Here is a 27,867-nt window from a genome sequence, read left to right as displayed (position 1 = left end):
TTTATAAATTTATTTACTTTTGGCTGTGTTGGGTCTTCATCGCTGCATGCGGGCTTTCTCTAGTTGCAGCGAGTGGGGGCTACTTTTCGTTGTGGCACACAGGCTTCTCATTGCAATGGCTTCTCTTTGTGGCGGAGCATGGGCTCTAGGCACGCAGGCTTCAGTAGTTGTCGCTCACAGGCTTAGTTGCTCCGTGGCATGTGGGATCTTCCCAGACCAGGGCTCGAACCCCTGTCCCCTGCATTGGCAGGCGGATTCTTCCAAGAACCTTTATTTGGTCACACTGAAATCTGATTTCAATATAATTTTCAAATGTCACAAAATAGTCTTTTCCCCCCCAACCATTTAAAAATGTAAAAACCATCCTTAGCTCTTGGCCTGTTAAAAGGTAAACAGTTACATTAAAATCCTGAAGTTGATTTGAGGGCAGGCGGATTCTTAACCACTGCACTACCAGGGAAGTCCCTCACAGAACTATTTTAATGGGATCTTTTATAATGAACTTTCAAATCTAACTTATTATAAGGTGATCTAATGGCTTCAATGTCTAATATTTTTAAAATATAATAATTTTTCTAATTCCTACATTTCAGCATTCAAAAATAGTAGGTATATTATGAGAATAGCAAAATTCTATCATTCTGTGATTTGTCAGTAACTCAATTATATAATTGAAAGTAGAGTTATGAAATAGTTATAAGATTAAATAGTTAATTTTTAGAAATTCCTTTTGTTTAAGCATAAATATTTCCAGGCTTTCATACCAACCTAGTGTTTCTGTTACCTTTATTTTTTTATTTTATTTATTTATTTTTTTTTTGTGGTACGTGGGCCTCTCACTGTTGTGGCCTCTCCCGTTGCGGAACGCAGGCTCAGCGGCCATGGCTCACGGGCCCAGCCGCTCCGCGGCATGTGGGATCTTCCCGGACCGGGGCATGAACCCGTGTCCCCTGCATCGGCAGGCGGACTCTGAACCACTGCGCCACCAGGGAAGCCCATTACCTTTATTTTTAATGTATTCAAATCCTGAAGCCATGAGAAAAGAATGATGAAGATCATTATGTACTAACTTGGAATGACCTTCAAAATATATTAAGTGAAATATGAAAGTTGCAGTGCAGAGCATGCAGTACACTACCATTGTGTAAAACAAGGGGAAATTAATATTTATATGTATTTGTTTGTAAATGAATAAAATATCTCTGGAAAGATACCAAGAAATTATAACATTGATTATCTCTAGAGAGAACTGAGGTAATGGAGTAGGAATGAGACTTTTCACTGTATACCTTTTAGTGCCTTTTGAATTTTACCTACGGAAAAAATAAAATTTTAAAACAAATAAATAAAATAGTCATATATATTAAATCATAGAACTTTTACATGCCTAACAGAACATAGCACTATCAACAAGTATGGGTATAATTAATTATGACATATATGTATGTATGTGCAATTTCCTTCCTACAAAGGCACGTCCAATCTACTCACATGTCTGTCGTTTGATAAACTAAAAGAGGGTGCAAAAAGCCAGTGTAACCCAGAAAAAAAAAAAAAAGAAATTTGGTAATAAAGGTGGCTGCTACATTTCTAGACATTTATGAGATCTCTCTGAAAATGTATATTTTTAGACTGTTAGGGTCAGTTCTGGTTGATAGTAATTCTTCCTGTACTTTTCACAATAAGCCTTTCCTGAAATTATAACATCTGTTAGATATCATAAACATAGTTCATTTAACCAAACCATGATAGTATATGGTCTACAAAGGGAGAGCTAAAGAAATCTTGAGCTATATAACTAAGTCCCCTAAAACAGCGGTCCCCAACCTTTTTGGCACCAGGGGCCGGTTTCGTGGAAGACAGTTTTTCCACGGACTTGGGTGGGGCGGGATGGTTCAGGCAGTAATGCGAGCGATGGGGAGCGGCAGATGAAGCTTCGCTCGCTGGCCCTCTGCCACCTCCTGCTGTGCGGGCGGGGGGCTGGGGAACCCTGCCCTGAAAGGTAGAAGAGCTGTCATTAGATAAAACGATCGCCATTTGAAGGAAATGGACTGTAATGAGTCTCTTTGGATGAGTGATTAGACTGAATGAACTTTAAGATCCTTCCCAATTCTGGGTGTATGAATCTTAACTGACAAACAAGTTTCCTTCCTCCTAGCCATACTTTTTCCCCCCAAGCATCTCAAATTGAGTGGTAGGTGCAACAACAAAAATTTTAATCTGCTGGAGTGAGTAGAGTAAGAAAAAAACCACTGGCTGATTATTCCTTACACTTTTTTCTAGGAAGAAATGTACTTACTTGATTTTCCAAGTGTTAATCCATTGGTGGCTCAGCTCATGTTAAATAAAGGACCTTCACTGAACTGGATACTATTAGCAACTCTTTGTCAACTTCGGGAACTCCTACCTGAAGTTCCAGAAAAAGTGTTAAAGGTTAGCTATTTGAGATCCATATTCTTCTGAGTTTATTTCCTTTGCATTTGAGTATCTATTTTTACCATAAGGGTTTTCAAAATGAAGTTATCCAAGTTTGTTTTGGACTTCACAGAGCAAAGAAATGATTTACTTAAACTAAATTTCATACAGAATTCTCACTGGTCGTCAATCACATTATATATTTTAAAGCTATCTTATATAGATAAATCTGTACAGATCATTTATCACACTTCAAATCATTTTGAAGTGTTATACTGCCCACAGATATTCAATTACACACTCTATTCATATGTGTTTACATTCTCTCTTCCAAATAATCCTGAAGCCCTTCTTTATAGTAGTAGCTAAAGAGAACTTTAGCCTTATCAGTAAGTTTCTTTAATTTTTATGAAGGAAATGGTATTCATGTAAATTGTGTAGCTAAAACTTTTATTTTAAATGATTAGAAAATAGATGCAAATTACAGTAAGTTTTTCTTTTAATGGAGCCTAATTAAGTTATGTTCTCACTACATGGATCAATATAATACCTTTGGATGGACTACTTATTTATATTTTTCCTTATTTCCATTTAGATAAGTGTCATCACTTATATTTACTTGACTGATGTTTATGTTGTATTTTTATTATATTAATTAATTTTTTAATTTTTTTAGCATTTTTGTGACATCACTTCCTTATTCAAGATTAGTCCTTCTGTAACAAAATCACCTCAAATTTCATCACCTCAGGAAAATAGGAATCAAACTAGTGCCTTTACTTCTCAGACTTCAGCTTCTGGCTCTTCAGATTCTGTCATTCAAGAACATAATGAATATTACCAATATTCAGACTTAGGAGAGACAGTGCATGAAGACACAAACACCGCTTCAAATTATAACTCTTCCCTTATGAAACTAGAAGAAATGCCATGCATTTTACCACCTGTGACTTCTTACAATCAGACCAGCTACTGGAAAGAGTCCAGTTGTAACCCTAACATAGTGCAGAATAATTCTTTCCTGACTAATATAGAAGCAAGGAATGTGTCTGGTAGTTCCTTTCTGAACCAGAATGATTCAGAGTCAGATGTCTTTTCTTTGGGTCTAACAGCAATGAATTGTGAAACCATGATATCACCAATTGACACTCAGAAGAGAGTTACCCCTAACTTTATAAATTATCAGAAAAAGGGAACACATGAAGCAAAAGGACCTACAAATAAAGAATTGTCTGCCCCTGTCTTTTCACTAGAGGGTTCTCAATCTCTTCATTGGAACTTTAAGAGAAATGTATGGCAACAACAGAATCACTCATTCAACTTACAATATGGTGCAGAGCAGAATACATGTGACAGATGGTACTCTCAGAAAGGTAATTTATTCACTAATCAGCAAAAATGTCTGTCGGATGAGTTAGAAGGCTTCATATGTGAAAGTTCAAATGCTGAGACTAAAAAGACTTTCTGGAAAGAATCACCATCCGTCCCCAGTTTGGATTTATTTTGTGCTTCTGATTCTAATGTAAGTCAAAACGAATTCAACAGTCTTTATTTCTACCAAAGAGCTGGAAAATGTATAGGACAGAAAAGGCACTCTGTATCTTCATCTAACCCAGGAGACAAGAAATCATTAACAGGTAATACTGTCTATAGTTGATAAAACTACTCTCTAATGTAATTTTAAAAGATAGACTCATCTCCAAGTTAAAAAAATTTTTTGTTTTAATTACTACACTTAAGAATCTTCAATAACTTTGGCATCAAAGAAAGTCAAAATTCTAATTATAGACTTTTAAGAAAATAAAGGCAAAGAAAATAGGTCAAATTCTCATAACTTTAGATGAACTAAGCATTTAACTTAAGAAGTTACAAGTAAAAACATGGAACAAATCTAAGTCAAGCAGAAGACTAAGATTAACAAAGATTAAATAAAGAAATTAGTGAATTAGAAAAGTAGCCTCTCTGTCAAGCAGGGATATTTAATGAGCTAACATTTATTAAGAACTTATTATATTTTCTTTATGTGGATTTTTTAATTTTGACAATCCTATTAAATAGATACTACTGTTGGCTCTCTATTTTACAGTTGATGTTTCTGAACATTTAGTCATATCAATTTTTTAAAAGAACAATTTTATTTTCTCACTTCTGGTAATTATACCTTTTATTTCTGTGTTATTTCTTATTGCCTTGGCCTAAGCATTTATAACAAAATATTAAGTTCTGATGCTCATACAAAGGTGGCCTTACTATGATGGGGAAAAAACAAAAAGAAAGGAGAAGCTGGAAGCTTCAAAACTCCTCTTTTGCCCAGGCCATTTTGTGAGGCCAAAAGGGGACCAGAAAATCTTATATTCTTTGTTTTATTAAAAGAGAAACACTCGGGGCTTCCCTGGTGGCGCAATGGTTGAGAGTCCGCCTGCCGATGCAGGGGACACGGGTTCGTGCCCGGTCCGGGAAGATCCCACATGCCATCCCACATGCCGCGGAGTGGCTGGGCCCGTGAGCCATGGCCGCTGAGCCTGCGCGTCCGGAGCCTGTGCTCCACAACGGGAGAGGCCACAACAGTGAGAGGCCCGCGTACCGCAAAAAAAAAAAAAAAAAGAGGAACACTCAAACTATATAAGTCCCAGACTCACAAAACTTGGATTTGGTCCCACTTAATAGTCATAATTTGTTTTGTTCCTGATTTTAAGGGAAAATATTCTATCCCTAGTTTTGTAAAACTTTTGTGAGGAGTAGATGCTGAATTTTATTCAAACTCTTTTTGGTCCCTATTGGGGAAAATCAAACATGTTCTCTCTGTTGACATTAATGTAAATGTTTACAGGTTTACTAATAATCATTTTTGTCATTTCTGTGATAAACCTAATTGGCTTTTTTTTAATATCTTTATTGGAGTATAATTGCTTTATAATGTTATGTTACAGTTTCTGCTGTACAACAAAGTGAATCAGCTGTATGTATACATATATCCCCATATCCCCCTAATTGGCTTTTAAGGAATGATTTTTTACAATATGCTATTAAATATGGTTGCTAATATTTATTTGATTTTCATATCTACATTCATAATGAAATTAATTTATTGTGCTCTATTTGTACTCCGTAACAGTCTGACATGAAGGTGATTCTGGCTTCATAAATGAACTGGATGAAAATTTCATCTTTTTTCCACCCTGGAACAAATTAAGCATGTGAATTACTATATATTTTTTTAACATAGGGCATCCATATGTATGAGATAACCCATTTTTTCAATGAGAAGATCTCAGAAATTATTTTTTAATAAATTTTAGTATTTAAGGTTTTAGGGATATAGATGGAATAGTCAATGTCTACCTATATTTTAATTCATTAATTTAGTTATAAATATATTTTAAAATCATATATAAATAATGTTGATTTAAAAATATTGCTTTTTTCCACTTTGCAATTATTTTTATAAAATAACTTAAACAGAACAAGAATAAATTTTTTTTTTTTTTTGCGGTACACAGGCCTCTCACTATTGTGGCCTCTCCTGTCGAGGAGCACAGGCTCCGGACGTGCAGGCTCAGCAGCCATGGCTCATGGGCCTAGCTGCTCCGCGGCATGTGGGATCTTTCCGGACCGGGGCACGAACCCATGTTCCCTGCATCGGCAGGTGGACTCTCAACCACTGCGCCACCAGGGAAGCCCTAACAAGAATCTTTGATGCTAGTATCTTCATTATCACTACGGCAACTTTTGACTTTTTTACTGTGGTTTTCCATAGCACATCATTACCTCCAAATATGCTGTTTAAGATGTAACACTTTTTGAATTCATATTGATGCAACCCTGGAAAATTTGTCCAGAGCCATTGGTATAACCTCAAGATAATTTTCCGTTTGTTCTGAATGTATATTTGTGGTCTCTATGATAAAATTATTGATTTCATTTCCTTTTTTTTTTTTTTTTTTGCGGTACGCGGGCCTCTCACTGTTATGGCCTCTCCCTTTGCGAAGCACAGGCTCCGGACGCGCAGGCTCAGCAGCCATGGGTCACGGGCCTAGCCGCTCCGCGACATGTGGGATCTTCGCGGACCGGGGCACGAACCCACGTCCCCTGCATCGGCAGGTGGACTCTCAACCACTGCGCCACCAGGGAGGCCCTGCATTGCCTTTTGAATTTGCTTATAATGGCACCCAACTCTTGCCATTGAGATTATATGGCCAGGAATAATTACTACTGTTTAAAATATTTCAGCCTCCCTTTTTATTGATTTAATGAATCACTCTCTATAAGTATCCAAATCTAGAATAGTTCAGGTAATGTGTCATATATAATACAATCATAAAAGATGAGTCTATACATGATCACTACCTATCATATATCAGAGCTCAGGATAAATTTCACAACATTACAGATATGCGTTAAGAAACAGGCTTAATGAAGGAAAACTTAAAAACAAGAGTCTTAAATCCAGGGAGATTTAATTGTTTGTACAAGGCATGAGCATACAAATACAAATACATGTATCTAACACTAATCAGTATTGGGCCTTTAAGAACAAGCACATAGGGCTTCCCTGATGGCGCAGTGGTTGAACGTCCGCCTGCCGATGCAGGGGACGCGGCTTCGTGCCCCGGTCCGGGAGGATCCCGCATGCCGCGGGGTGGCTGGGCCCGTGAGTCATGGCCGCTGGGCCTGCGCGTCCGGAGCCTGTGCTCCACAACGGGAGAGGCCCCAACAGTGAGAGGCCGGCATACCGCAAAAAAAAAAAAAAAAAAGAACAAGCACATATATGCTAAAAAAATGTAATTTTTAATAATTATTTTATCTCAGTTTGGAAATTTTAACACTTTGTAAATACATGATGAAGAGACAGGATCCACTTGAACAGCTGGAAAAAAATACCTACACGTATTATTATCAGAAATAAAATGGTTTTCCTTTTCCTCCTTTCAACAGATTTCACGTGCTCACAGCTACCACCATTCAAAAAACAACGTCTAGTGTATGAAAAAGTCCCTGGTAGACGTGATGGACAAACTCGTCTGAGGTTTTTTTGAAAGAAAGGATAGTGCTGCATGCCACATTTCATTCTTTTTTATGATAAACCAGTAATAAAATGATTTAGGTTTGCTCATATATCAACAAAAATGCAATTGTTCTTTGATGTTCTCGGTGTTTCTACATTAAATTTTCATAATATATATCTTGCCTTATATCTTTGTAAGTAAAGTATTCTAATTAACATAATATTGTTATAATCCAAATAGCTCCCAGATTCACTTAAACATGAAAAGCCTTTTTTTTTTTTAAGAGAAATAGAAAACCTTGCCAGATGTATATCAAAGGGTTGTTTGTTGTCTCCTGAAGGGCCTGCTGCCTCCACCTTTCCTCCAGCAAAAGCCTTTGAAATGAGCCTCCATCTCAGTCTGACCCTCTGAGTCCAGAAGTGAAGATCACCACAGTCAACCCTCCACTACCAAGAAAGTTAAAACCTAGGGCAAAATTGAAGTTAGAGAACTTCCAATTTAAATGCTGTCTTCATAAACAAAATTTTCAAACAAACCATAAGAAAATATTTGCGACCCACATGACAGAAAAAGGGCACACATTCCTAATATACAAAGAATTCCTACAAATTGATAGGAAAAAAGACAACCTAATAGAAAAATGGGAAAATATATGAATAGATATTTCACAGAAGAAACAAGAATAGCCAATGAACATTTGAAACAATATGCATCTTCATTATTTATTAGGCAAATGCAAATTAAAACAATAAATTACTGCTTTTTCACGTATCAGATCAGCAAAATTTTTGAGAATTCCAGTGTCAGCATATGGGAGAAAGAACGCTTTCCTGTATTGTTGGTACATTTGGGGAGGATAGTTGGTATATTTTTACATGGATGATTGTAGGTTTCTAATTACTATAGTATTTGTATTCCATTGAATACATTTAAAAGAAAGATGTAATTATTTTATTTTAAAATGTCAATATTTCTAGTAAAATTTTATTCTTTGCAACTATTCAAAGTTCTGATGAAACTTTTACCTGTCAACTCTAAAATGGAGGTATGTGTTTTTTGCAAAAATGTTTGAAGACCACAAGCATTCTCTCTCTCTCTTTCCTGGCTTCTGAAATTATCACCCTGTTACTACCAAAATTGACCTCTACCTTTTTAGACCCAAAGGGCATTCAGACATCACCTCACTTGATTTCTCTTCAGTGTTTGATACTGTTAATCACATCCTCCTTTTTGAAACTGGCTTAACTTGACTTTAAACCAACTCTCTTACTCTTTTATTACACTTTTATTTATAGGATGTTTGGTTTTGCTTGGGTGTGTGGAGGGTGGAGACTTCAAAAAGAAACTATTTCTGGAAATTTTATTGGAATTTCTGTTGTGCTTTCTTAAAGTTTTGGCAGGATTTCTCCTAAACTAAGGTAAGGCTGTCTTACCAGTTTGCAGATCTCCTTGATCCCATCTTTTTTTTTTTAACTTTTTAAATTTATTTACTTATTTATTTATTTTATTTTTGGCTGCATGGGATCTTCATTGCTGCACGTGGGCTTTCTCTAGTTGCGGCGAGCAGGGGCTATTCTTTGTTGAGGTGCGCAGGCTTCTCATTGCAGTGTCTTCTTTTGTTGTGGAGCATGGGCTCTAGGCATGCAAGCTTCAGTAGTTGTGGCACTCAGGCTCAGTAGTTGTGGCACACAGGCTTAGTTGCTCCGCAGCATGTGGGATCTTCCTGGACCAGGGGTGGAACCCGTGTCCCCTGCATTGGCAGGCAGATTCTTAACCACTGCGCCACCAGGGAAGTCCCTTGATCCCATCTTTAATCAGCTTGCAGAGGAGAGGAGTTTCTTTACAGGCCCTAGACTGGGGCAAGCTTAGGCCAAGCTATCAACACCCACTCCCCTGCTTCCTCACCAAATAGAGTGAAAGCCTCTGAGTCCTCCTGCCTGTATTTCTCAATGATGCTCGGTGTTTAAGGACACATTCATTCTGCCTGGGTCTGGAGCAGCCTCTAGTGCTGTTGCCCATCAGAGGTATTACTGGGGGCAAGTCTTGTGTTGGTAGCCTGGGAACAGAGGATAAAGTAAATGAGTTCTGCTTCAGCAGAGCACTCCCAGGGAGCGATTGTCACATGACCGATTGGGTTGGTCCATAGGAGAAGCCTGAAGGGTTTGGATAGGTCCTTGTTAGGGGGTCAGAATTGTCAGTCCAGCCTCCCAAGATCCTCTCCCAAACACCATATCACATGGAATTATTTAGAATAGGCCCAACCTCCCAGGTTGGCTCTTGCCATGGAAACTTTGATTCTCTGAGAGCGTTTCCCCGTGAGGTTTTCCATGTTCTAAGGGGAGTTACTTGCCCTTAGATCTATGACTGGTAGTTGTGATGCTCACCTTTGAGGGCTTTTGAGTGGCCTTACCCCCAAGTTCCTAGGCCCAGCCCAAACTCTGTAGGACTCATCAGAACATCAGCTGTCCCTTCCAGTTGTGGGTGGACATAAGATACTCCTTCCCTCGTCAGTGAGACTCAGCATACAACTGGGGATCAACACCAGGGTGTCCCACGCCTTTCCTCTCACAGTAAGAGCCCGGTTATTCTCCCCAAATAACAAGCCTGCCCTAAAGCAAAGTATCCAACAATTTTAATAAATGGAGTAGCCTAGGTTGGAGGGGATGGGGGGTGCAAACTGTAGCAATCCAAAATGAAAGCTGAAAAAAATACGTTTTCTGTCTTTTGCTTTTTTATTTCGTTTATCATTTTTACCATACAAGAATTTTAAATTCCATACTTAATTAAATTATTTATTTATTTATATTGCTTATTTATTTAAATTTAATTTGATCATCAAGTATACACATCTTCTCTTTTTTGATTTCTGGGTTTCCTGCCTTGCTTATGAAGCCCTTTTTTACCCTGAAGTTACACAACTATTCTCCTAACTTTTCTTCTAATGCTTTTTTATCACCTTTCTTTAACCTATGTGGAATTTTTTTTGCATAGTATAATACAGGCCCAATTTTATTTCCTTCCAAATGCATAGCCAATAATGCCAGCACTATCTGTTAAATTAACTATACTTTCCACTGAATAGAAAAAAAAAGTCAGGTCTATTTCTGAACTATTACGATCCATCCAATCATCTATTTTTCTAGTCCTATACTACAATAATATTGTTTATTTTGAATTTTTTGTTTTGAATATTTTGGTTTTTTAAGTCATATTGTTCTGATTCAGCAGCTTCAAAGTAAGTTAGTATCTGGTAAGGCAAGTTTCACCCTCCCATGTTTCATACACACACACGCACGATTTTGTTTTGTTTTAATTTACTTATTTATTTTTTATTTTTGGCTGTATTGGGTCTTCGTTGCTGCATGCGGACTCTCTCTAGCTGCAGCAAGTGGGGGCTACTCTTCACTGTGGTGCACGTGCTTCTCATTGCGGTGGCTTCTCTTGTTGCAGAGCACGGGCTCTAGGCCCGCTGGCTTCAGTAGTTGTGGTGCATGGGCTCAGTAGTTGTGGCTCACGGGTTCCAGAGCGCAGGCTCAGTAGTTGTGGCGCATGGGCCTAGTTGCTCTGTGGCATGTGGGATCTTCCTGGACCAGGGCTCGAACCTGTGTCCCCTGCATTGACAGGCGGATTCTTAACCACTGCACCACCAGGGAAGCCCACATGCACAGTTCTAAAAGCTATTCTTGGACACTTGATTTTCCATATAAACTTTTAGATATTTTAACCAGTTTCCCTTAAAAAATAAAATAGGAATTCCACTAAATTTATATAAATTTCAGTAAGACTGCATTTTAATGAAATTGTCCTAATATCCTGAAATTTATTTGGACCCTGTTCTATAAACATCAGTAAAATCTTTTATGATTCTTGCACTTTTGTTAAATGTATTTTCAAGTATTTTTTATAGTTTTGTCATTAAAGTGGAAATGGGATAGTTTCCATTTCTATTTTTTAAAATTATAGTTGATTTACAAAGTTGTGCCCATTTCTATTTTTAACTAGCTATTGTCAGTGTAGAAAATGCTTTTTATTTTTCTATATATACTTTGTATCCAGCCAGCCTCCCAAATTGTAATATTACAAATTCAAGTATTTCTTTTACTAAACTGAGTTTTCAAAGTGTAAAATTATATAATCCATAAATACAGATATTATTCCTTCTTAAATGTTTATGCCAGCAAGTCATTCGATGAAATCCAATAGCTGTTCTGAATAAAAACTAAGTGAATTAGTGAAATAAGAGAAGGAAATTAAAGATGATAAAGACAGTTTACTAAAATCAACAGCAAATTTCATATTACATGGTGAAATGTGGAAGCATTCAGCATATTAGGAACAAACAAAACACTTTTTATCACCACTATTATTCAGCACTACTTTGGAAGTCTTAGCTAATGTAGTAAGATGAAAAAATGAAATGATGTAAACATTCTCTTCTTTAAACCCTTCATGTAATGAATGACATTGATAGATTTGCTTATGTTGAATTAGCTTTGTAAGGTTGTATCTTCTCTTGATAAACTACAGAACCTGACTTGCTTATATTTAAGACGTTATCTATACTCATAAGTGAGATGTCTATAGTTTTCTTGTACTATCTTACCAAGTTTTTGCCAAAGGGAAAGTGAAATCAAGAGATTTTTTTTGACACATAAAAAGCTCTACATACTTAACGTATACAACTTAATGAATTTGGAGATACGTATACACCTATGAAACCACTAATACAATCTATGCCATAAACTTACCCATCACCTCCAAAAGTTTCCTCCTGCCTTATTATTTTTTGTGATAAGAACAATTAACATAAAATCTACCCTCTTACCAAATTTTAAAGTATCCAGTACAGCAGTGTTAACTACAGGCACTGTGCTGAACAGTAGACTTCTAAGATATACTCATCTTTTATAGCTGAAATTTTGTTTTTTGTTTTTGTTTTTCGTTTTATTTGTCTGTGCTGGGTCTCAGTTGCGGCACGCGGGATCTTTTAGCTGCGGCATGCAGGAATCTTTTAGTTGCGGCATGCAGGAATCTTTTAGTTACAGCATGCAGGCTCTTAGTTGCAGCATGTGGGATCCCTGACCAGGGATTGAACCCGGGCCCCCTACACTGGGAACATGGAGTCTTAACCACTGGACCACCAGGGAAGTCCCGAAAATTTATTTTTTAATGGAGATGTTTTTTTAATGCTTGTTGTTGTTAAGATGGAGAATGGAACATGTTTAAATGCTGATAAAAGGATGCAGTAGAGAAGGTGAAGATAAAGGAGAAAAAGGCTAACTGATAGTGTGACATTTCAGAGGTGAAACGGATCCACAGAATAAGAGGGTTAGAAAAAGGACACCTGAATTTTGATCGAATGGAAGGGATTCAGATCACTTAGATTTGGAAGTTTAGTGGCTGGAAGTTAAAGAAGTTCCATCTTATGACTTCTACATTCTCTACTATAACACTACTTATGTTCAAATATATTCTCATTTATTTATTTATGGATTTATACATAGCTATTTCAAAGAGCAAATGTTGCCAGTAATTGAGATATTTCTGCATGTTATACATATATCTGTTTTTCACAAAATTCTATGAGGGCTTGTAGACAAAAATTTCACCTCCCACTTCCAGCACTCAATCTCACAAGCAAACAAAATCTATGAAGCCTTAACACAAAATCTGACACAAAATGTTGCTGTCATTAGCAGAAATTAAGCAGAAATTTTATTTCCAAGCTCTTCAAAGATTATAACAAACACATATAAAGTATTCTTTTAAGTGTCCCAAATTAAATCAAAGGCACATCATCAAAGTAAAACACTTGTGACATCGAGAGTTCATTTAGGTTGTAATATTTTCACATTACTTTTTTTTTAATCATTTGCAATATTCTGTAGATCACATTTAAACATTGTTTTAAAGACATGAAATAATTTAGTATTTTTTTTAAGTAAAACCACCATTATAAAATAGAGGAACTTAAGAAGACAAAGATCAAATCTGCTTCATATACAGGATGGGGCAATCTAATAAACAACACAACATTAATCCTTTCAAACAAGTTTGCTAAGAAACAGCTCCCATATTTAGTGTTAAAAATAAAACAATCTTCTCATTTAGAAAAATCAAGACATCATTTGATTAATAAAGCCCATTCTTCCCCCAATTTTATACTTGCTTATCTTCATTTAGAAATTATAAATTCATGAGAAAAGAACAAATTTTGTTATGGTATAAAAATCTTAGTCGGGAACAACAAATTACAAATATTTAATTTTTTTAACAAACAATACTGTTTTCCTTCCCAAAATGTAAACATCTAGTAAATAAAACATATGTAACATTCCAGGTATAGAAACACTAGAAATTCACTTAATGAAAGAGATGTATTTTGGTATATTTGGTGGGAAGGTTTTTGTTTAAGTATAAAGCACTTCAACAAAGAACCAGGCCATTATTATTTAAAATCTACTCCTTCACCCAGTTTCCTTGAGTAGAAACTCATAAATTTCCATAGAATTTTGGCTAAAGGACCAGGCCACAGGAAAGGTCCTGTGAAATATCTAAAAGTCATTTGGCTGGAGAAGTGTGTTCTTGAGATTTGGAGGCAGTCATTCATCACTTGGTGCTTGAAAGCATTCCTCAGCGGACTTCCTCCCTATTGGAAAGAGAATTTGGTAGGCTTTCACTAAGTAAGATTTATACGTAAAATTAACTAGTCATCGTTTCATAGGTCACTTTAGGGTTCTCAAAGAAGAAAATAACATGTTAATACCAGAAAATCCAAACTACACCATTGAATGTGTAGGACCCACGAAAGTGCTCTGTAAACAGAAAAATGCTGCGCCAGCATAAGACTATTATTTTAATACCATAAATGTGGACAGTTTCCATTAAAAGGTACAAGAGTACCTGATAGTATTACTTCCTTCTTGTTAATGTGAATAATTTCCTTTTCAAGTATATGAAAAAAGACCTAAGATGATTACTTCCTGTATAAACACCCCTTAGAACATGTAATTTGAAATATATTGGCCCCAAAAGACTAATAATTTATGCCCTGCCCTGCTCCCCCACCTCCAAAAAAAACAGTGAAAATGTGCATGAGACCCCGTACAACACACTAGAACCCAGGAAATTTATTATAGGCCACCAAAGAGGTGTTTTCATTTCAAGAATACATTTTTAAGGTTCTTTTAACCCTACTCACACTTTCCCCAGTTACTCCATCTCTTCCTCCATTAAAACACAGAAATACATTCTGAAAGCTTCTAGGAAAGAAATCACAGCTGGTGATAGGACCAAGTCTCCTCTGGGGAGTCCTTAGTCCCAAGAGTAACAAGTCAGTTGATAGCACCAAGCAACAAATCACAACTGCAGGATGGTGTAAGGACAGAGAAGATGGTATTGAGGTCAAGAAATTATTATCGGCCAGCTCAGTTCAAAAGCTCAAGTACATAAGGATATTAGCATCTCATGAGTTAGTGCAAAGAGCATTGAGACTCTTCTACTTAGATGTATTCCACAAGCAGGAAGGTTAGAGTCACCCTTCAGGGAAAGTTGTGCATTTTGCTGGGTTTATCCAAGAACAGTAGATATTTAAAACTCAGTTGCCCAAGTCCTTTGGGAAGCCCCATGATAATGCCATGGCCCCAAGACGGCCTGGTGTATCATTACTCACCAGTCTTCAGAGTAAAGCACAGGATCTGGGCTCCCGAAAGGGGTTGCTTCCGGCTGGAACACCTACAAGCAGGGCGTCCTTGCAGGCATTCTGCATGCAGTACTGTTGAAGCTCTGCCGCCGCCTGAGAGACCTGAAACAAAGGGACAAGAGCTTGACAAGCTGCTCACAGCCAGATCCATCCAGCAGTCACTTGAGACTCTGAAAAATGACCATACAACCTGACAAAGGTCATACTTTGTACAACCTCCAAGAGTCTTTTTTGCTGAAAGTTCTAATAATTGCACTCCAAAGAGGAAAGGTTACTATTTCTATAACCTTGATTTAGGGTATTTTTGGTTTAGTGGCTTACTCAACAAAGGAAAGATAAAGCCCTATCTTTCATCCATTTAGAATCCTAGTTTTGAGACTGAATTTGTAAAGAAATAGCTTATCCTAGTGTGCCCTTTACAAATTTTCACTTATAAAGCATGCATTGATATATCCAGGTCTGCCATGTGAACAGACTATTTTAATGTTTACAAGGCTGGATGGAGCCTTATCTGTTCTGCTCAAAACAAGTGACGAGGTCCCTCCATCATGGTTTTTTGTTGTTGTTGTTGTTGTTTTTTTTTTTTTTTTTTTTGCGGTACGCGGGCCTCTCACTGTTGTGGCCTCTCCCGTTGCGGAACACAGGCTCTGGACGCGCAGGCTCAGCGGCCATGGCTCATGGGCCCAGCCGCTCCGCGGCACGTGGGATCCTCCTGGACTGGGACACGAACCCGCGTCCCCTGCATCGGCAGGCGGACTCTCAAACACTGCATCACCAGGGAAGCCCTCCATCATGTTTTTGAAGCAGAACAGCTTATTGGTTAAGAGTGCAGTCTCTGGACAAGTTACTTAACTTCTCAGTACCTGTTTTCTCATCTGTGAAACGTATTTAGTAACAGTGCCTACCTCCCTGAGTTGATGTAATAAGTAAATGAGTTGATGAATGTAAAGCACTTAGAATAGTGTTGACACTACTTAGCAATCATTTGTGGCAGACTGCAGAAACAGTCACAATATTTTGCAGCTCCTACCACCAAGAAGTAAAGTCTTTATCCACCCCTTGAATCTGGGCTGGCCTTGAAACTTACTTTGACCAGGACAATGGCAGAAATAATGGGCAAGTTCCAAGCTTAGGCCTCAAAAGCCTTTGCAGCTACTTCTCTTGCTATAGTTGCAACTTAAGACCACCATCAAATGAGCCCAAGCGAGCCTACTGGAGGTCTTGTGGAGGAGAACCAGTCAGCCAAACCCCAGCCACCTGCCTACTAACCTCCAGACATATGAGTGAGGCCATCCTAGATCATCCAGCCATCAGCCAACCCTCCATTTGATGGCAGATGCACAGAGAGCCCAGCAAAGACCAACAGAACTATACAGCTGAGCACAGCTTAAACTGTTGATCCAAGACTTGCGAGTTTATAAAGGTTGTTTTAAACCACTAAGTTTTGAAGAAGTGTATTAGGCAGCACTGACACAATATTATTCTGCCTTTCTTCTTAGCCTCCCTTTGATGCATAGTTGTACTTGGAGGCTTTCCTTGCTTTCCATTTTTCTTGTACTGAAAAAGTGTTTTGTATAAAATCTCACCCATATTGTACAAAAATGTTCCAATTGCTGTCCAAGTATTACTACTAATTTGTGTTAATTTTCCAAGCTTCCAAATAACTGAAAAAAATCAATTCCTTAGGTGTCAGTTACTATCTAGTTTCTAGAATACTTTAGGAATTTTAGTTTCATTAATGTAATAACAGTTTACTTTATATCATATAAACATGTAATATAATATTGCCAAACTAATGTTTAACCTTGCCTTTCCCTCAACAGAAGTTCTGACATTTTCATGTTAATTATAATTGGAATTACTGATTATATATATATGTTATTAATTCAAAAGAAATTTGGAACCAATTATGCTCATGCTTATTATCTCAGCTTCAGAGGGAACGAGTGAACTCCACACATGATGGGTGGAAAGAGACTGTCTCCCAGGACTCCCAGAGAAATGGGATTAACTGCACCCTAGCCTAAAGAACATGGTCAAAAAGTTAAGGTAAGGGAGAGGCAAAGCAAATGAGAGAAGAGTAAAGTGGTCAGCATTTCTCTAGCACTTTCAAGGGAAAGAAACTCTGGCCTGGGAGAATACAAGCCCAAACCCTTAGAAGTTGTATCCTCCCAATGGAGGTGGGATAATCCCTACCCAAATCATATGACTTTCCTTGGTTTGAGCCCAGGCTGACCCATCAACTTCTGAGAGACTTCTCCAAAGCAAAGAAGGGGTCCTTGGAAGGATACTGAGCATTGAAGCACTGGGAAGGGGTGCCCTCCATAGTATCCTAAGAAACTGGTATTCTGGTTTATTTACCAGTTAGTAAGTCTGTGAAAGAGAAGACGTCTCTGGGTGTGCTGAGAACATCCATCCATCACTGAGCCCTGAAATTAGTCAAAACAGACCCTGGAAGGTTGTGACTCCCTAAGGTGCTGCCTGAGAAAAGCCCTGCCAAGCACCCCAAACCATACTCCCACGAGGACACCATGCAAATAAGCTTATTATCTGTGTGACTTTGAGCTATTCACTTGACTTCTCTGTGTCTCAGTTTCATCACCTGTAACTACTTTTTAAATGTAGATAAGAATACCTTCCCCAGCTACTGCACAGGGTAGGCAGGCATCTGGCTCACAGTTTTTCTTTCCACTTCAGGTCCCCACATCATCTTAAACATTTCCAACAACCCTAGTTTCATTTCCCTGAGCTCCTCTCTTCAAACAACCTTCTCCTCAACAGCAGTAGTTACAGCCAACACCTGTAACTGCTCCACATCTGTAATTTCACATTCCAACATCCTGCCTTCCGATCACAATCTCTCCTGCCCATCCAGGGTGCTGCTTCCTTTCTCCTCACTACACCTGCTCTTTGACCTCAGGGGGAACATCTCTTCCTTTTTTGTCTGGCCCATCACAGGGAGGCTGGCTCTGTTCCTTCTCCATTCAGCCTGGGTTCAGCCTCTTTCCGGCCAGACCCTCAAATTCCTTGCTCTCCACTCCCATTTCTGTCTTTCTGGCAAAACTCGCCCGCTAACCCACTACTTGGATCAACTACCATTCACCTTGGGCACTCAGATTCCTGGGCAGCCAAATACTGCTGGAGACAAAAAATAAATAAATAAAGTAGGACAATCAATCTCACAGTAGCTGGGTATTCAGAATCACAAGGTGTCTATGATTGTGCCTGCTAGGGGGTCCTCTCCCATTCCCAACAGCACTCTCTCCCTCATCCTCAGCGCTTGTGACACCGTAAGTTCCCTTTTTTCTGCCTTAAAAGAAAACTTGGCCTCCTATTCCTCAAAGAAAATTGTCATCATACATGGTATTAAGCCCTTCTCTGGAAACATCTATGTTAACACATATCCTTCCCCCTGTCTTCCTGCCTCAGAAGGTGCCCCTCCAACCCCAGACCCCCTTAGACAGACTACCTGTCTCTACCTCCAGTTCTCCTTCTCCATTTGTTTCTCCCCTTCGACCTAAAAATACAGTGTGTTCCTTCCTCTCAACCTCAAAATACAGCTTTTCATTTCCTAAATTTAAAAAAAAAAAGTTTCCTCTTTAAAACCAGATGTTTTTTTCAAAAAAGTCTTTCTATCCTATTACAATCTAGATTCGGCATCTACTACTACATATGTCACTGAAACCTCTTCTGCATTCCACAGCTTTCTCTCTACCTTGTTTTAGAATCAATTATATCAATTATTCTCTGAAATTATTTTATTTACTGGTTAGTGTGTTTATTGTTTATCTTTCCCACTAGAATGACGTATTCTCAGTACCTAGAGTAGGGCCTGGTACAAAGAAAAGGCACTATTGAGGTCCACAGACTATCGCAGCAGTGTCCATTCATTCACACACACATTCTACAAATAATGCTATATACTAGTTGGTAAACACAATTACACATCAGATGTTTTTTAATCAACTGACTAAACATTGGACACGTTGACTAAGCCCCAGAATTGTGAAAACCTCTCCTTCCTCGCTTCAGTACCCTTACTTTCCCTAGCTTCCCTTCTCGCGGCCATCTCTTTCGGCGGGTCCCTGGGTTCCACGCTCTGGTCACTTCCTAAGTTTCACTCCCATACGTTCTTTCAGCCTCGGTCTCTGAGCTTCGGCCCAGGGAGCCAAACACCTCCCGGGCATCCCCTCAAAGTCCACGTATCCGAAACTTAACGCATCATCTCTCCTCCCTACCGTAGCGAATGGCAACGCCATCCATCCTGTCACCAGGCCAGAAACCCGAGCAGCGCCCTCCTCCCCCCTCATCCTATCAACCCATTACCGAGGCCCATCCATTCAGTCTCCTCCGCAGCTCTGGACCCCATCCTCCCGCACCAGCCAAGTCCGGGGGGGGGGGCCACCAGCACGTCGCCCGCATTCCTGGTGTCCTCGCGTCCGTCGGGCACCCCAAGTCATTGTCCCCATCACTGAAACGTGACCGCGCCGGGGCTCTCGGTCCCGGACCGCCCTCGCGGGGACAGGTGAGTTTCTCGCGAGCGCCAGGGTCTGGGCCCGGCCCTGCGCAGACTCCCACCGCCCGAGGCCGAGCCGCGAGCCTGGTCGGGCGCCGTCCTCAGGGCCGCCCACCGCGTCCGGCCACCCGGCTCGCTCTCGGGCCGGCCCCGCAGCTGTCCGCCCGGTCGCGGCCTCCTCCTCCCAGGCCCGCTGACGGTTGGGCGGTCTCCGCACCCCGAGGCCAGGCGCCGGCGCGGGCCTCACCTTGATCCTCTCTACGCCGGCCTCCAGCTTGAGCTGCTCCACCAGGCGCTGCAGGGCGCTTACGCTGGCCCCGGAAGACATGGCGGCGGCCTGGGCTCCGAGCGAGTGAGCGAGCCGGTGGGCGGGCGGAGACGCGAGGCCCCGAGGCCCGGCGCCGCCCCGGGGCGGGGAAGCCGCTGCGCCTGCCCCGCCGCCCGCCGGCCGCTCCCGGCCTCGCCCGGCAGCCGCTCCCCTCAGTGGCAGACGCAACTGGTAAGCGACACCTTGGGGTCCCGAGCTGACTGACACCTAACTCTGCGTTCTAAGCAGGGAGGGCGCCTGCGTCTACCCCTGGCCCCCGACCCGCGTCGCGGGGCCCACACAGGGCGCCCACCTACGAAGCTTCTAGGAGGAGCAGGAGTGGGTGTGGGGGATGGAAAAGGCGAAGACGCTCTCCTGGAGACTCGGAACTGTGACTGCGTGTGGATGGAGCAAGGTGTGGAGAGAGTGGCAGAAATAAGGGGCCACGTGTGAAGGCTTCGAAGCCCTGCGAGGGAGTTATCCTCGGGTAGGTGAGGACAGTCGATGGGGTTTCCATGCAACAGAAACAGGTTTCTGCGTTAGCCTGTGACTGTGTGACGGGAATCCTAGCGGTTGACCCGGCAGGGTCAGTAAAGTAAGCAGGGTAGAATGGCAGACCCTGACATCTTTGCAGAACATACAGAAGAAAATTAAATTCAGCCCCCCTCACTGCCGTCTCGCCGTTCAACTGTAACCATTGTTTCTGTTGTGCTGCATTTTTTTTATAGTGAACATTAGTTTGTTTCACAAAACTGGCATCATTACTATATGTAAAACGTGTGGTTTTTGTGTTTTTTAAAATTTATTTATTTTATTTTATTATTTATATTTGGCTGTGTTGGGCCTTCGTTGCTGCACGAGGGCTTTCTCTAGTTGCAGAGAGTGATTGCTACTCTTCATTGCGGTGCGTGGGCTTCTCATTGCTTTGGCTTGCCTTTGTTGCAGAGCACAGGCTCTAGACATGTGGGCTTCAGTAGTTGTGGCATGTGGGCCCAGTAGTTGTGGCTCACCAACTCTAGAGCACAGGTTCAGTAGTTGTGGCACACAAGCTTAGTTGCTCCGCGGCATGTGGGATCTTCCCGGAGCAGGGCTCGAACCCGTGTCACCTGCATTGGCAGGCGGATTCTTAACCACTGAGCCACCAGGGAAGACCCAAATGTGTGGTTTTTGTTGATTTTGTTTTTCGCTTAATGTATTATGAATATTTCCTTATTATTCTTGTGCGCCATTGTATTTGTTAGAACCTGCTTAAACTGAGTAATGCAAAAAGGTAATACACTGGCTTGTGTAACCGAAAAGCCCAAGGACTTTAAAGTAATGGGTTTAATTGCCCAAATAATAGCTGTAGGGCTCTCATTCTCCATCTCTTGGCTCTGCTTTTTCTGAGTGTTGGCCTTGTTTTTTCCGATGGTAAATAGACTCCCTCTAGTGCTGCGAAGGAAAGTTTCATGCTTTTATTGCCCCAGCCTAGGAACCCCAGGAGCAGTAGCACCTCTTTTCTGTCTTTCTAATTGCTGCAGCAAAAATCACCATAATGGACCTCACTGACCTTATTGAGTCATGTGTCCACCCATGAACCAGTCTATTTGAAGGCAAGGGTTTGTATGTTGTTGGAATGCCCGGATTAGCTGCCCCTGGCCAAGAGCAGGATGTGGGCTGGGGTCAGCCCCACCTCTGGTGGGCCCTGTGGTGTGCCACCCAACTTCCCATTTAGGGCCAAGGCATTCATTGCCCCACCTGCCGGGAGTAGCAGCAGCTGATGCCTCTCAGCTGAGTCCTTCTGGAAACTGCCCTTAGCCCGAGAGCCACCCCTCCCAGGGTCATCTCTCATCCAAGGACGGATGTGTGGGATGCACAAGATCTGCACCCCAACCCCCTTGCCTCAAGCTGGCACAACAGTGAAGGATGATGGAAGCTCAGAGCTCCCCCTGGGGTCATCTGAGGCCTTTATGGCAGCTGCCTCACAGTTCAGTGCCTCCCTCTGCCTGATCCCCAGTTCCTGGACTGCCCTACAGGTGTTGATCTTGACACTCCCCAACAGACTTTCTGCATGAAAATCTCCATCTCAGAGTCTGTTTCTCTGGGGAACCCAAACTAAGACACCCACCCAAACCATATGGACTGAAAGGGGAAGATCAGTTCCCTAAAGGAAAACCAGGATGCTGATACTAGAAGGGGGCCAGGGGGAGTCAAAAAAAAGATCTGCTCCTCCACTATTATTTTTAATGACTGCATGATATTCCATTGTACAACTGGGTCACAATTTATTTACCTATTGCCCTATTATTTAACACTGTGGTGGCCACCTTACACATACAGCTTTGTGTATGGTTTTTATTTCCTTATGATGCATTCCTAGAAGTGGAATTGGTGGATCAAAGAATATAAAACAGTTTTTAAAACTTTTCCCTTCTTTATCCTCCAGAAGGTGGTAGCAATTGCTATTCCCACCAGAAGGCTGCCTGTTTCTCTGCACCCTCACAGTTCTGTATTGTGGTTCTTTATCTCTAAAAACCTAATAGATGAAAAATGGTGTCTTAAGTCTTTTAGATGTCTTAACTGTTGAGGCTGGACATTTCTTCTATTCCTTTTGTGAGCTATGTGTTCAGTCTTGGAGGTGTTAAAGAGTTTTTCTTATCTCATGACAAGAGCAGATTTGCACATTTTAAAGCCCTCTCCCGTGGGCTCCCTCACCACAAAGAACGTATATTCTTGTCAAAACATGAAAGTACACGTTAGAAACGTGACTAAATTGGTGACAGAATAGAAAAGTTGTGTGTCAGAAAGATGAGGCAAAGAACTCAGAGCAAAGATATAGACTGGAAGGATCAGGAAGAGCTCATCTTAGATGGTGAGACCTAGACCTTGGAAACATGTGTCCTGCAGATGGCAGAAAGGGAGGGGGAAAGCAGGGAGAACAGGAGGCCATGCACACGTGGAATGAAGTAGTTAATGAATAAAAGAAGGCTCTAGTGAGTAACAGAAAAGTCACAGAAAACCTCATAAGAAACAGGAGTTTGCGGCAAACAGCAGGGTAGCCACATGGTAAGACATTTTAGGACTATTAATCTGGGATGAGGATAGAAAATGAACTGAAGCTGGGGAGGCAAGATGACTTCAATAGTAGTTTTGTCTTTTTGGTGGAGTGGCTGGATCAAGGCCCTAGAGAGGACTGTGAAGGTGGGATGGAGAACAAATTCAAGAGACTCAATCAGTAGGACTTCATTGTAGTTATGAAATGCAAAGGAAAGTGGGCAGAGGCTTCTGAAGCAGAGAATAGGTGAGATCTGATGCCTGTAACAGAAATTAGGAAACAGGACTAGGTTTGAAGGTAGGAGTGAAGAATAAGGATGAGTTTGGCTTAGGAGAAAGTAAGTCTTCAACTGTACTGCTTCGTGCCTCTAGGCTGCTGAAAATGTTTAGTGGCAGATGTTGATGTGGGAGACATCTGCACAACCTAATGGTAGCTGAAGAAATGAAATGATCTCTAGTTAGAAAAGGGGGCTTTGGGGTTGCCCACGGTGAGGGAACACCCAAGGTGATACTTGTGTGTCAGCCATGAGGTAGCAGGAAAGGTCTAGGAGTGTGCCCCATCTCCCTCCTTCACGCCCGATCACACCCACCACCCTGCTTGCTGCTGTATGATTGATTGTGCTCTTCTTGGAGAGAAGTGGTCTGGCTTTGAAAGAAACTGCCAGGTTTTAGCATCCAGCCTCCTGCAGTGATCCATGGACAGGCAGGCTAGGTGCCACTTGTTAACGGAGGGCTGAACATCTGTGCTTTGCTTTATACGTCACCAAAATGTCTTCTCATCCATTATTTTTGCATCGTGGAACTTCAGAGTGGAAAGAGACCTTCAGATAAGGTAGTCCATTCCCCAATTTTAGAGACGAGGAAACTAAGGCCCACTAAGAAAAGTGACTTGCCTAGTATCACACAAAGTGGGAGGAAAAGAACTTCCATTTTAGCTTTCAAGAGAAGTCACTGCTCACCTGGAGGACTAGAGTCTGTCCCCACAGACGCAGTTATTTCCAGAGCTCTGAAAGGTGAGGCATGGGGACGGAGTATCCTTTCCTCCTCAGCCCAGCTAAAATGCACAGATCACCAGTGTATTATTTTAGAGAATTTGTTACCCATTTTTTTCTTGGTTAAGATAAAAACTTATAACTTTCCACTGTTTCTAAGAGTCTCAGTACTTTTGAGAAATGTCAGTGTCCTTGTAAAGACAAACATTTCATTTGTTTCCCTGTTGTGATCTATAATTCTTCACTCCTGACATGTATTTTGTCACCCTTTTACTAACAGTAGGTTATTTTTCCAGAAAAGCAGCTTTAAATCACTCTTCTCCATAAAAAAATAATGATAAAATGGGAAGGGGTTTCTGCCACCTTCAGTTTTCTAAAAAAGAAACAGGGAAACACATTAACAACTATATTTAATGTGACACAGTATAATGTACCAAAAAAAATCATTTCACTTCCTTCTACCCATTGCATTATTTTTAGAACTTAATGACTCAGGAGTGAAAGATTCACCAACAGGTGTGTGGATTCAGCTTCTCTGGAGAGATTTTTACAGGCTGCTTGAGACTTTGAGAGGCAGTGTGACTTAGGGCTACTTGATGTTCTTTTGAGCAGCCATTCCAGGCATGCCTCTGTATCTCACTGGAAGTGTCCCTTCTGTAAATGTAGGCCTTGAACTAGTGAGTAGCGGATTATTCTATTCGCTCTGAAAGTTCTTTCTTTCCTGAGTTGTCATCTCAGCTGCTTCACCTTGTACCCCAGGGTACAACAAGGGGCAGGCGGCTGCTTTTAAGACACACAATTCCAGTCCTAAGGAGCCTCACTTTTTCACTCTAGCACAGTACTCTGCACAAAGTAAGGGGTTCAAATACCTATTTAAATAATAAAGAAACAACGGGTTTGTAATCATCACTAAACACTCTATTACCATGGATTTTAACAAACGAGACTCTTTCCTGTTCCCTCTGAAGCATTAATATATGCCAGCCATTTTACCCCATCTTATTTAATTCTCATGATAATCCTGTAAAGTAGTTAGTATCCCTACTAGCTATTAGAGACGAGAAATGGGGTTCAGAGGTTAACCTGCCCAAAGTCAAACTATTCGTTGCAGAGCCAGGAACCAAACTTTGGTCTATCCGGCTGCAAAGCCTGAGCCATTCCCCTGCATCCTGCTCACTCTTCTTGAGGTTATAAAAGGAGACACTGTCAAATGGGAGGAAGTTTCTTCATCCCCTAATGAAACTGGGGAGGAGTCTGTAGGAAATCCCATATGTCACTGCTCTAAGACTGTGTGATCCACTCCATACATAATTGTCAAGGGTACTCTGAATCCGTTAAGAAACTGATTAAAGTTTATGACAAATCATATAGGCTTTTTACTTAAATACGGATAACATTTCTCAGTTGCAGGCAATCTAATCTCCTTCAGACCCTAAACCTATGTAAATTTGCAGGCTTATAGATTTTTAAGTCCTAATTATCTAAAAAGATCCCCTCATTTCACAGATGAGGAAACCAGAAAGGTTAAATTTGTTTAGCAAATTTTATTTAGTTATCAGGGACTAGATTTGGCCTTAGCCCGTATTTAAATGTGAAGAGTGTCACACTTTGTAAATAAAATTAATTATAACTCATCCGGGGCCTTCCCTGGTGGTCCAGTGGATAAGACTCCATGCCCCCAATGCAGGGGGTCTGGGTTCGATCCCTGGCTGGGGAACTAGATCCCACATGCATGCTGCAACTAAGAGTTGACATGTCACAACAAGAAGTCCGCATGCCGCAGCTAAAAAAGAAAAAGAAATTCATCCGTACACAACTATTTTGTATCAATACCAACATTTATCTGCCTCAATTGCACAATTATAACTCAACAGAGACCATGTCTGATTTAAAGTCTTTAAGTAGCTAGACCTGTTCAAACTAATGTCTAATAAAAGCTATTTCTCTTTAATTTCCACAGAACTTTCAGTATGGGGGTGGCACACTGGTCCATAATACTAGCTGCATGTTAGCTTAGCAGTTGGCTTCTACTCAAGGAGATATTTCCAATGTGTGGGTGTTAAAAGTTTCGTGCCATTTCAGTCCAAACAAACAAAAAAAATCTCAAAGGAACTAAAACTACTGTTTTTCTAAACATAATTTCCGTAGTACTAAAATAGTTAATTCTATGAACTGAATTATTTTTTCATGTAACATTTTAAATTTCTGTATACCACTTGTAGTGTTTAAAATTCTACGCATGGCCCCTACTTGATAGATGTGTTATGAAACTGCAAGCCAGGATTTGTAGAACTTGGAGAATTCATAAAGAAATAAGACCAGTGAGGGAAGGGTCAGTTTTAGAAACTGCTGTGAGGATATTTGACATGAATGTAAGTAACCCTAAGGGTAATTTTAGCACAGACCTCAATTATAGGAAGTGATAATAGAAAGCAATAAGCAGCTATGCCCTATAAACCCCTGAATTCCAAGCAAGGAGGAAATGGTGATAGCCCTAAAATGAAGCACAAGAGAAATTTTCTAACTATAGTGGGGTTCTGGGATCCCCTACCCAGGATTCTTCTCCAAGTGTTTCTGAAATGGAGAAGCTTTTGGTTCTTTGGTGGGGGGACTGGCAGAGTATGGAGATAGTAAAGATACCCAAAATATGTGAGTGACACTTGTGACACAACTAATTGCCCTTCCTTTCCTCCAGGATTTTGAAGCATAAAGCCATTTTGTTGAGGGAAGGGGAGAAAAGAATCACAGTCCTTCCGTTAAGGAGAGTCCATTCATCTCACCCATACAATGACCGAGATTCCAAAAGACCAAACAAACTTCTACCAAGTGAGCAGGCTGCCAGGAACAATTCCAGAAATGAGACTTCTATATAAAGACAGAAAGAAATACAGCAATCTAGCATATATGCAAAATAATATCCAAAGATACATGGCTTTTATCAGCCAACCTTTATGAATTCTAACATATTCAGTCCTCCTATTTTTCCTTATCACTAGGTTCTTTTGAAATACAGTTAATCATAAATTTATTTGAAATTTTAACACAAGGGCAAGAGCCTCCATTTCTTTCTGGTCTGCAATAACATATGGTACCCACGTCTAATCTTAGGTGATAATGCTGTTGTGTGGCACGTGTGTGGGTAACATCTTCACTGGGACAGGGGTTACTGACTGCAACCACAGCACTTTTCAAAGGCATTATTTACCTATGGTTTAGAGTTGGGCATTTGGGGTTTGAAGCAGAGCTTCCTATAATTTAGCACTGTAATTTCTCCACCCTCCCAAAAAAGAATGGATGCATAAAACACTTTCATCTGAAGTTTACAAAAATATAAATATTAATGTAATTTCAGAATTTTAGAGCTGCAAAAGGCCTTAGTGATAATCTGGTCAAACTCCTCCCCTAATTTTCGAATGAGGAATTGAGGCCTTCACTCACAGGCTAAATAACCCACCTCAGGCCTTTTGCTATATTAGCAAGGATGGAACTCTTCCCTCCTGCATCTTTGTATGTGTCACATATTTGGGCTGAGCTCTTGAAAGGACTAGTTTACTTTGAGTAGAAACAGACTCTGCATAGCTACTATGCTACACTTTTATGCTATGTCTTTTATGTAATACAAAAGCAATATGTCAATCTTTGACTTAAAATGTCATACCAACAAACTTGTGATACATTGCAACCGTTTTATTAATATGATGGACTGGGATATGTCTTTTAACAGGAGTATTGATTCACTACCATGAATGTGTTTCGATACTTTGCTGCAGTATCATACTTGATTCAGTCAAATTACGTGTGAATTACTTTCACTTTCACATGTATAAAACAGTTACATTTCATTGTTTGATAGAACAGCACACAGCCATGCACCTCTTCTTTCTGGTTTATATGCA

At 40.5% G+C, this 27,867-nt stretch overlaps 3 protein-coding genes across 3 annotated transcripts in view; 2 read left to right on the top strand and 1 right to left on the bottom strand.

Moving 5' to 3' along the window:
* The window catches only part of SHOC1 (shortage in chiasmata 1), an 80,317-nt gene extending 72,842 nt beyond the window's left edge, over nt 1–7,475 (top strand). Inside the window, exons 26-28 of the mRNA XM_081236783.1 lie at nt 2,284–2,433; nt 3,092–4,052; nt 7,351–7,475. Of these exons, the coding sequence (XP_081092909.1) occupies nt 2,284–2,433; nt 3,092–4,052; nt 7,351–7,451 (1,212 nt within the window). The 3' untranslated portion in view covers nt 7,452–7,475. The remainder of the gene's footprint in view (nt 1–2,283; nt 2,434–3,091; nt 4,053–7,350) is intronic.
* A 5,638-nt stretch (nt 7,476–13,113) lies between these two features.
* Nucleotides 13,114–20,030, bottom strand: LOC308618861 (guanine nucleotide-binding protein G(I)/G(S)/G(O) subunit gamma-10). Its single transcript, XM_081237163.1, has 3 exons — nt 19,887–20,030; nt 15,094–15,225; nt 13,114–14,070 (listed from the first exon to the last, which is right to left on the bottom strand). The coding sequence occupies exons 1-2, from the start codon at nt 19,965–19,967 to the stop codon at nt 15,100–15,102; spliced, it is 207 nt and encodes a 68-aa protein (XP_081093289.1). The 5' UTR covers nt 19,968–20,030; the 3' UTR covers nt 13,114–14,070; nt 15,094–15,099.
* Nucleotides 19,386–27,867, top strand: part of PTGR1 (prostaglandin reductase 1) — a 57,067-nt gene continuing 48,585 nt past the window's right edge. Inside the window, exon 1 of the mRNA XM_081237897.1 lies at nt 19,386–19,648. The gene's annotated coding sequence lies outside the window, so the exon portion shown is untranslated. The remainder of the gene's footprint in view (nt 19,649–27,867) is intronic.

The sequence above is a fragment of the Mesoplodon bidens genome, assembly GCF_964165515.1.
Source record: "Mesoplodon bidens genome assembly, chromosome: 6".
NCBI classification, from domain to species: Eukaryota; Metazoa; Chordata; class Mammalia; order Artiodactyla; family Ziphiidae; genus Mesoplodon; species Mesoplodon bidens.
The sequence above is the reverse complement of the archived record's forward strand: the minus strand, read 5'-3'. Positions and strand labels throughout refer to the sequence as shown.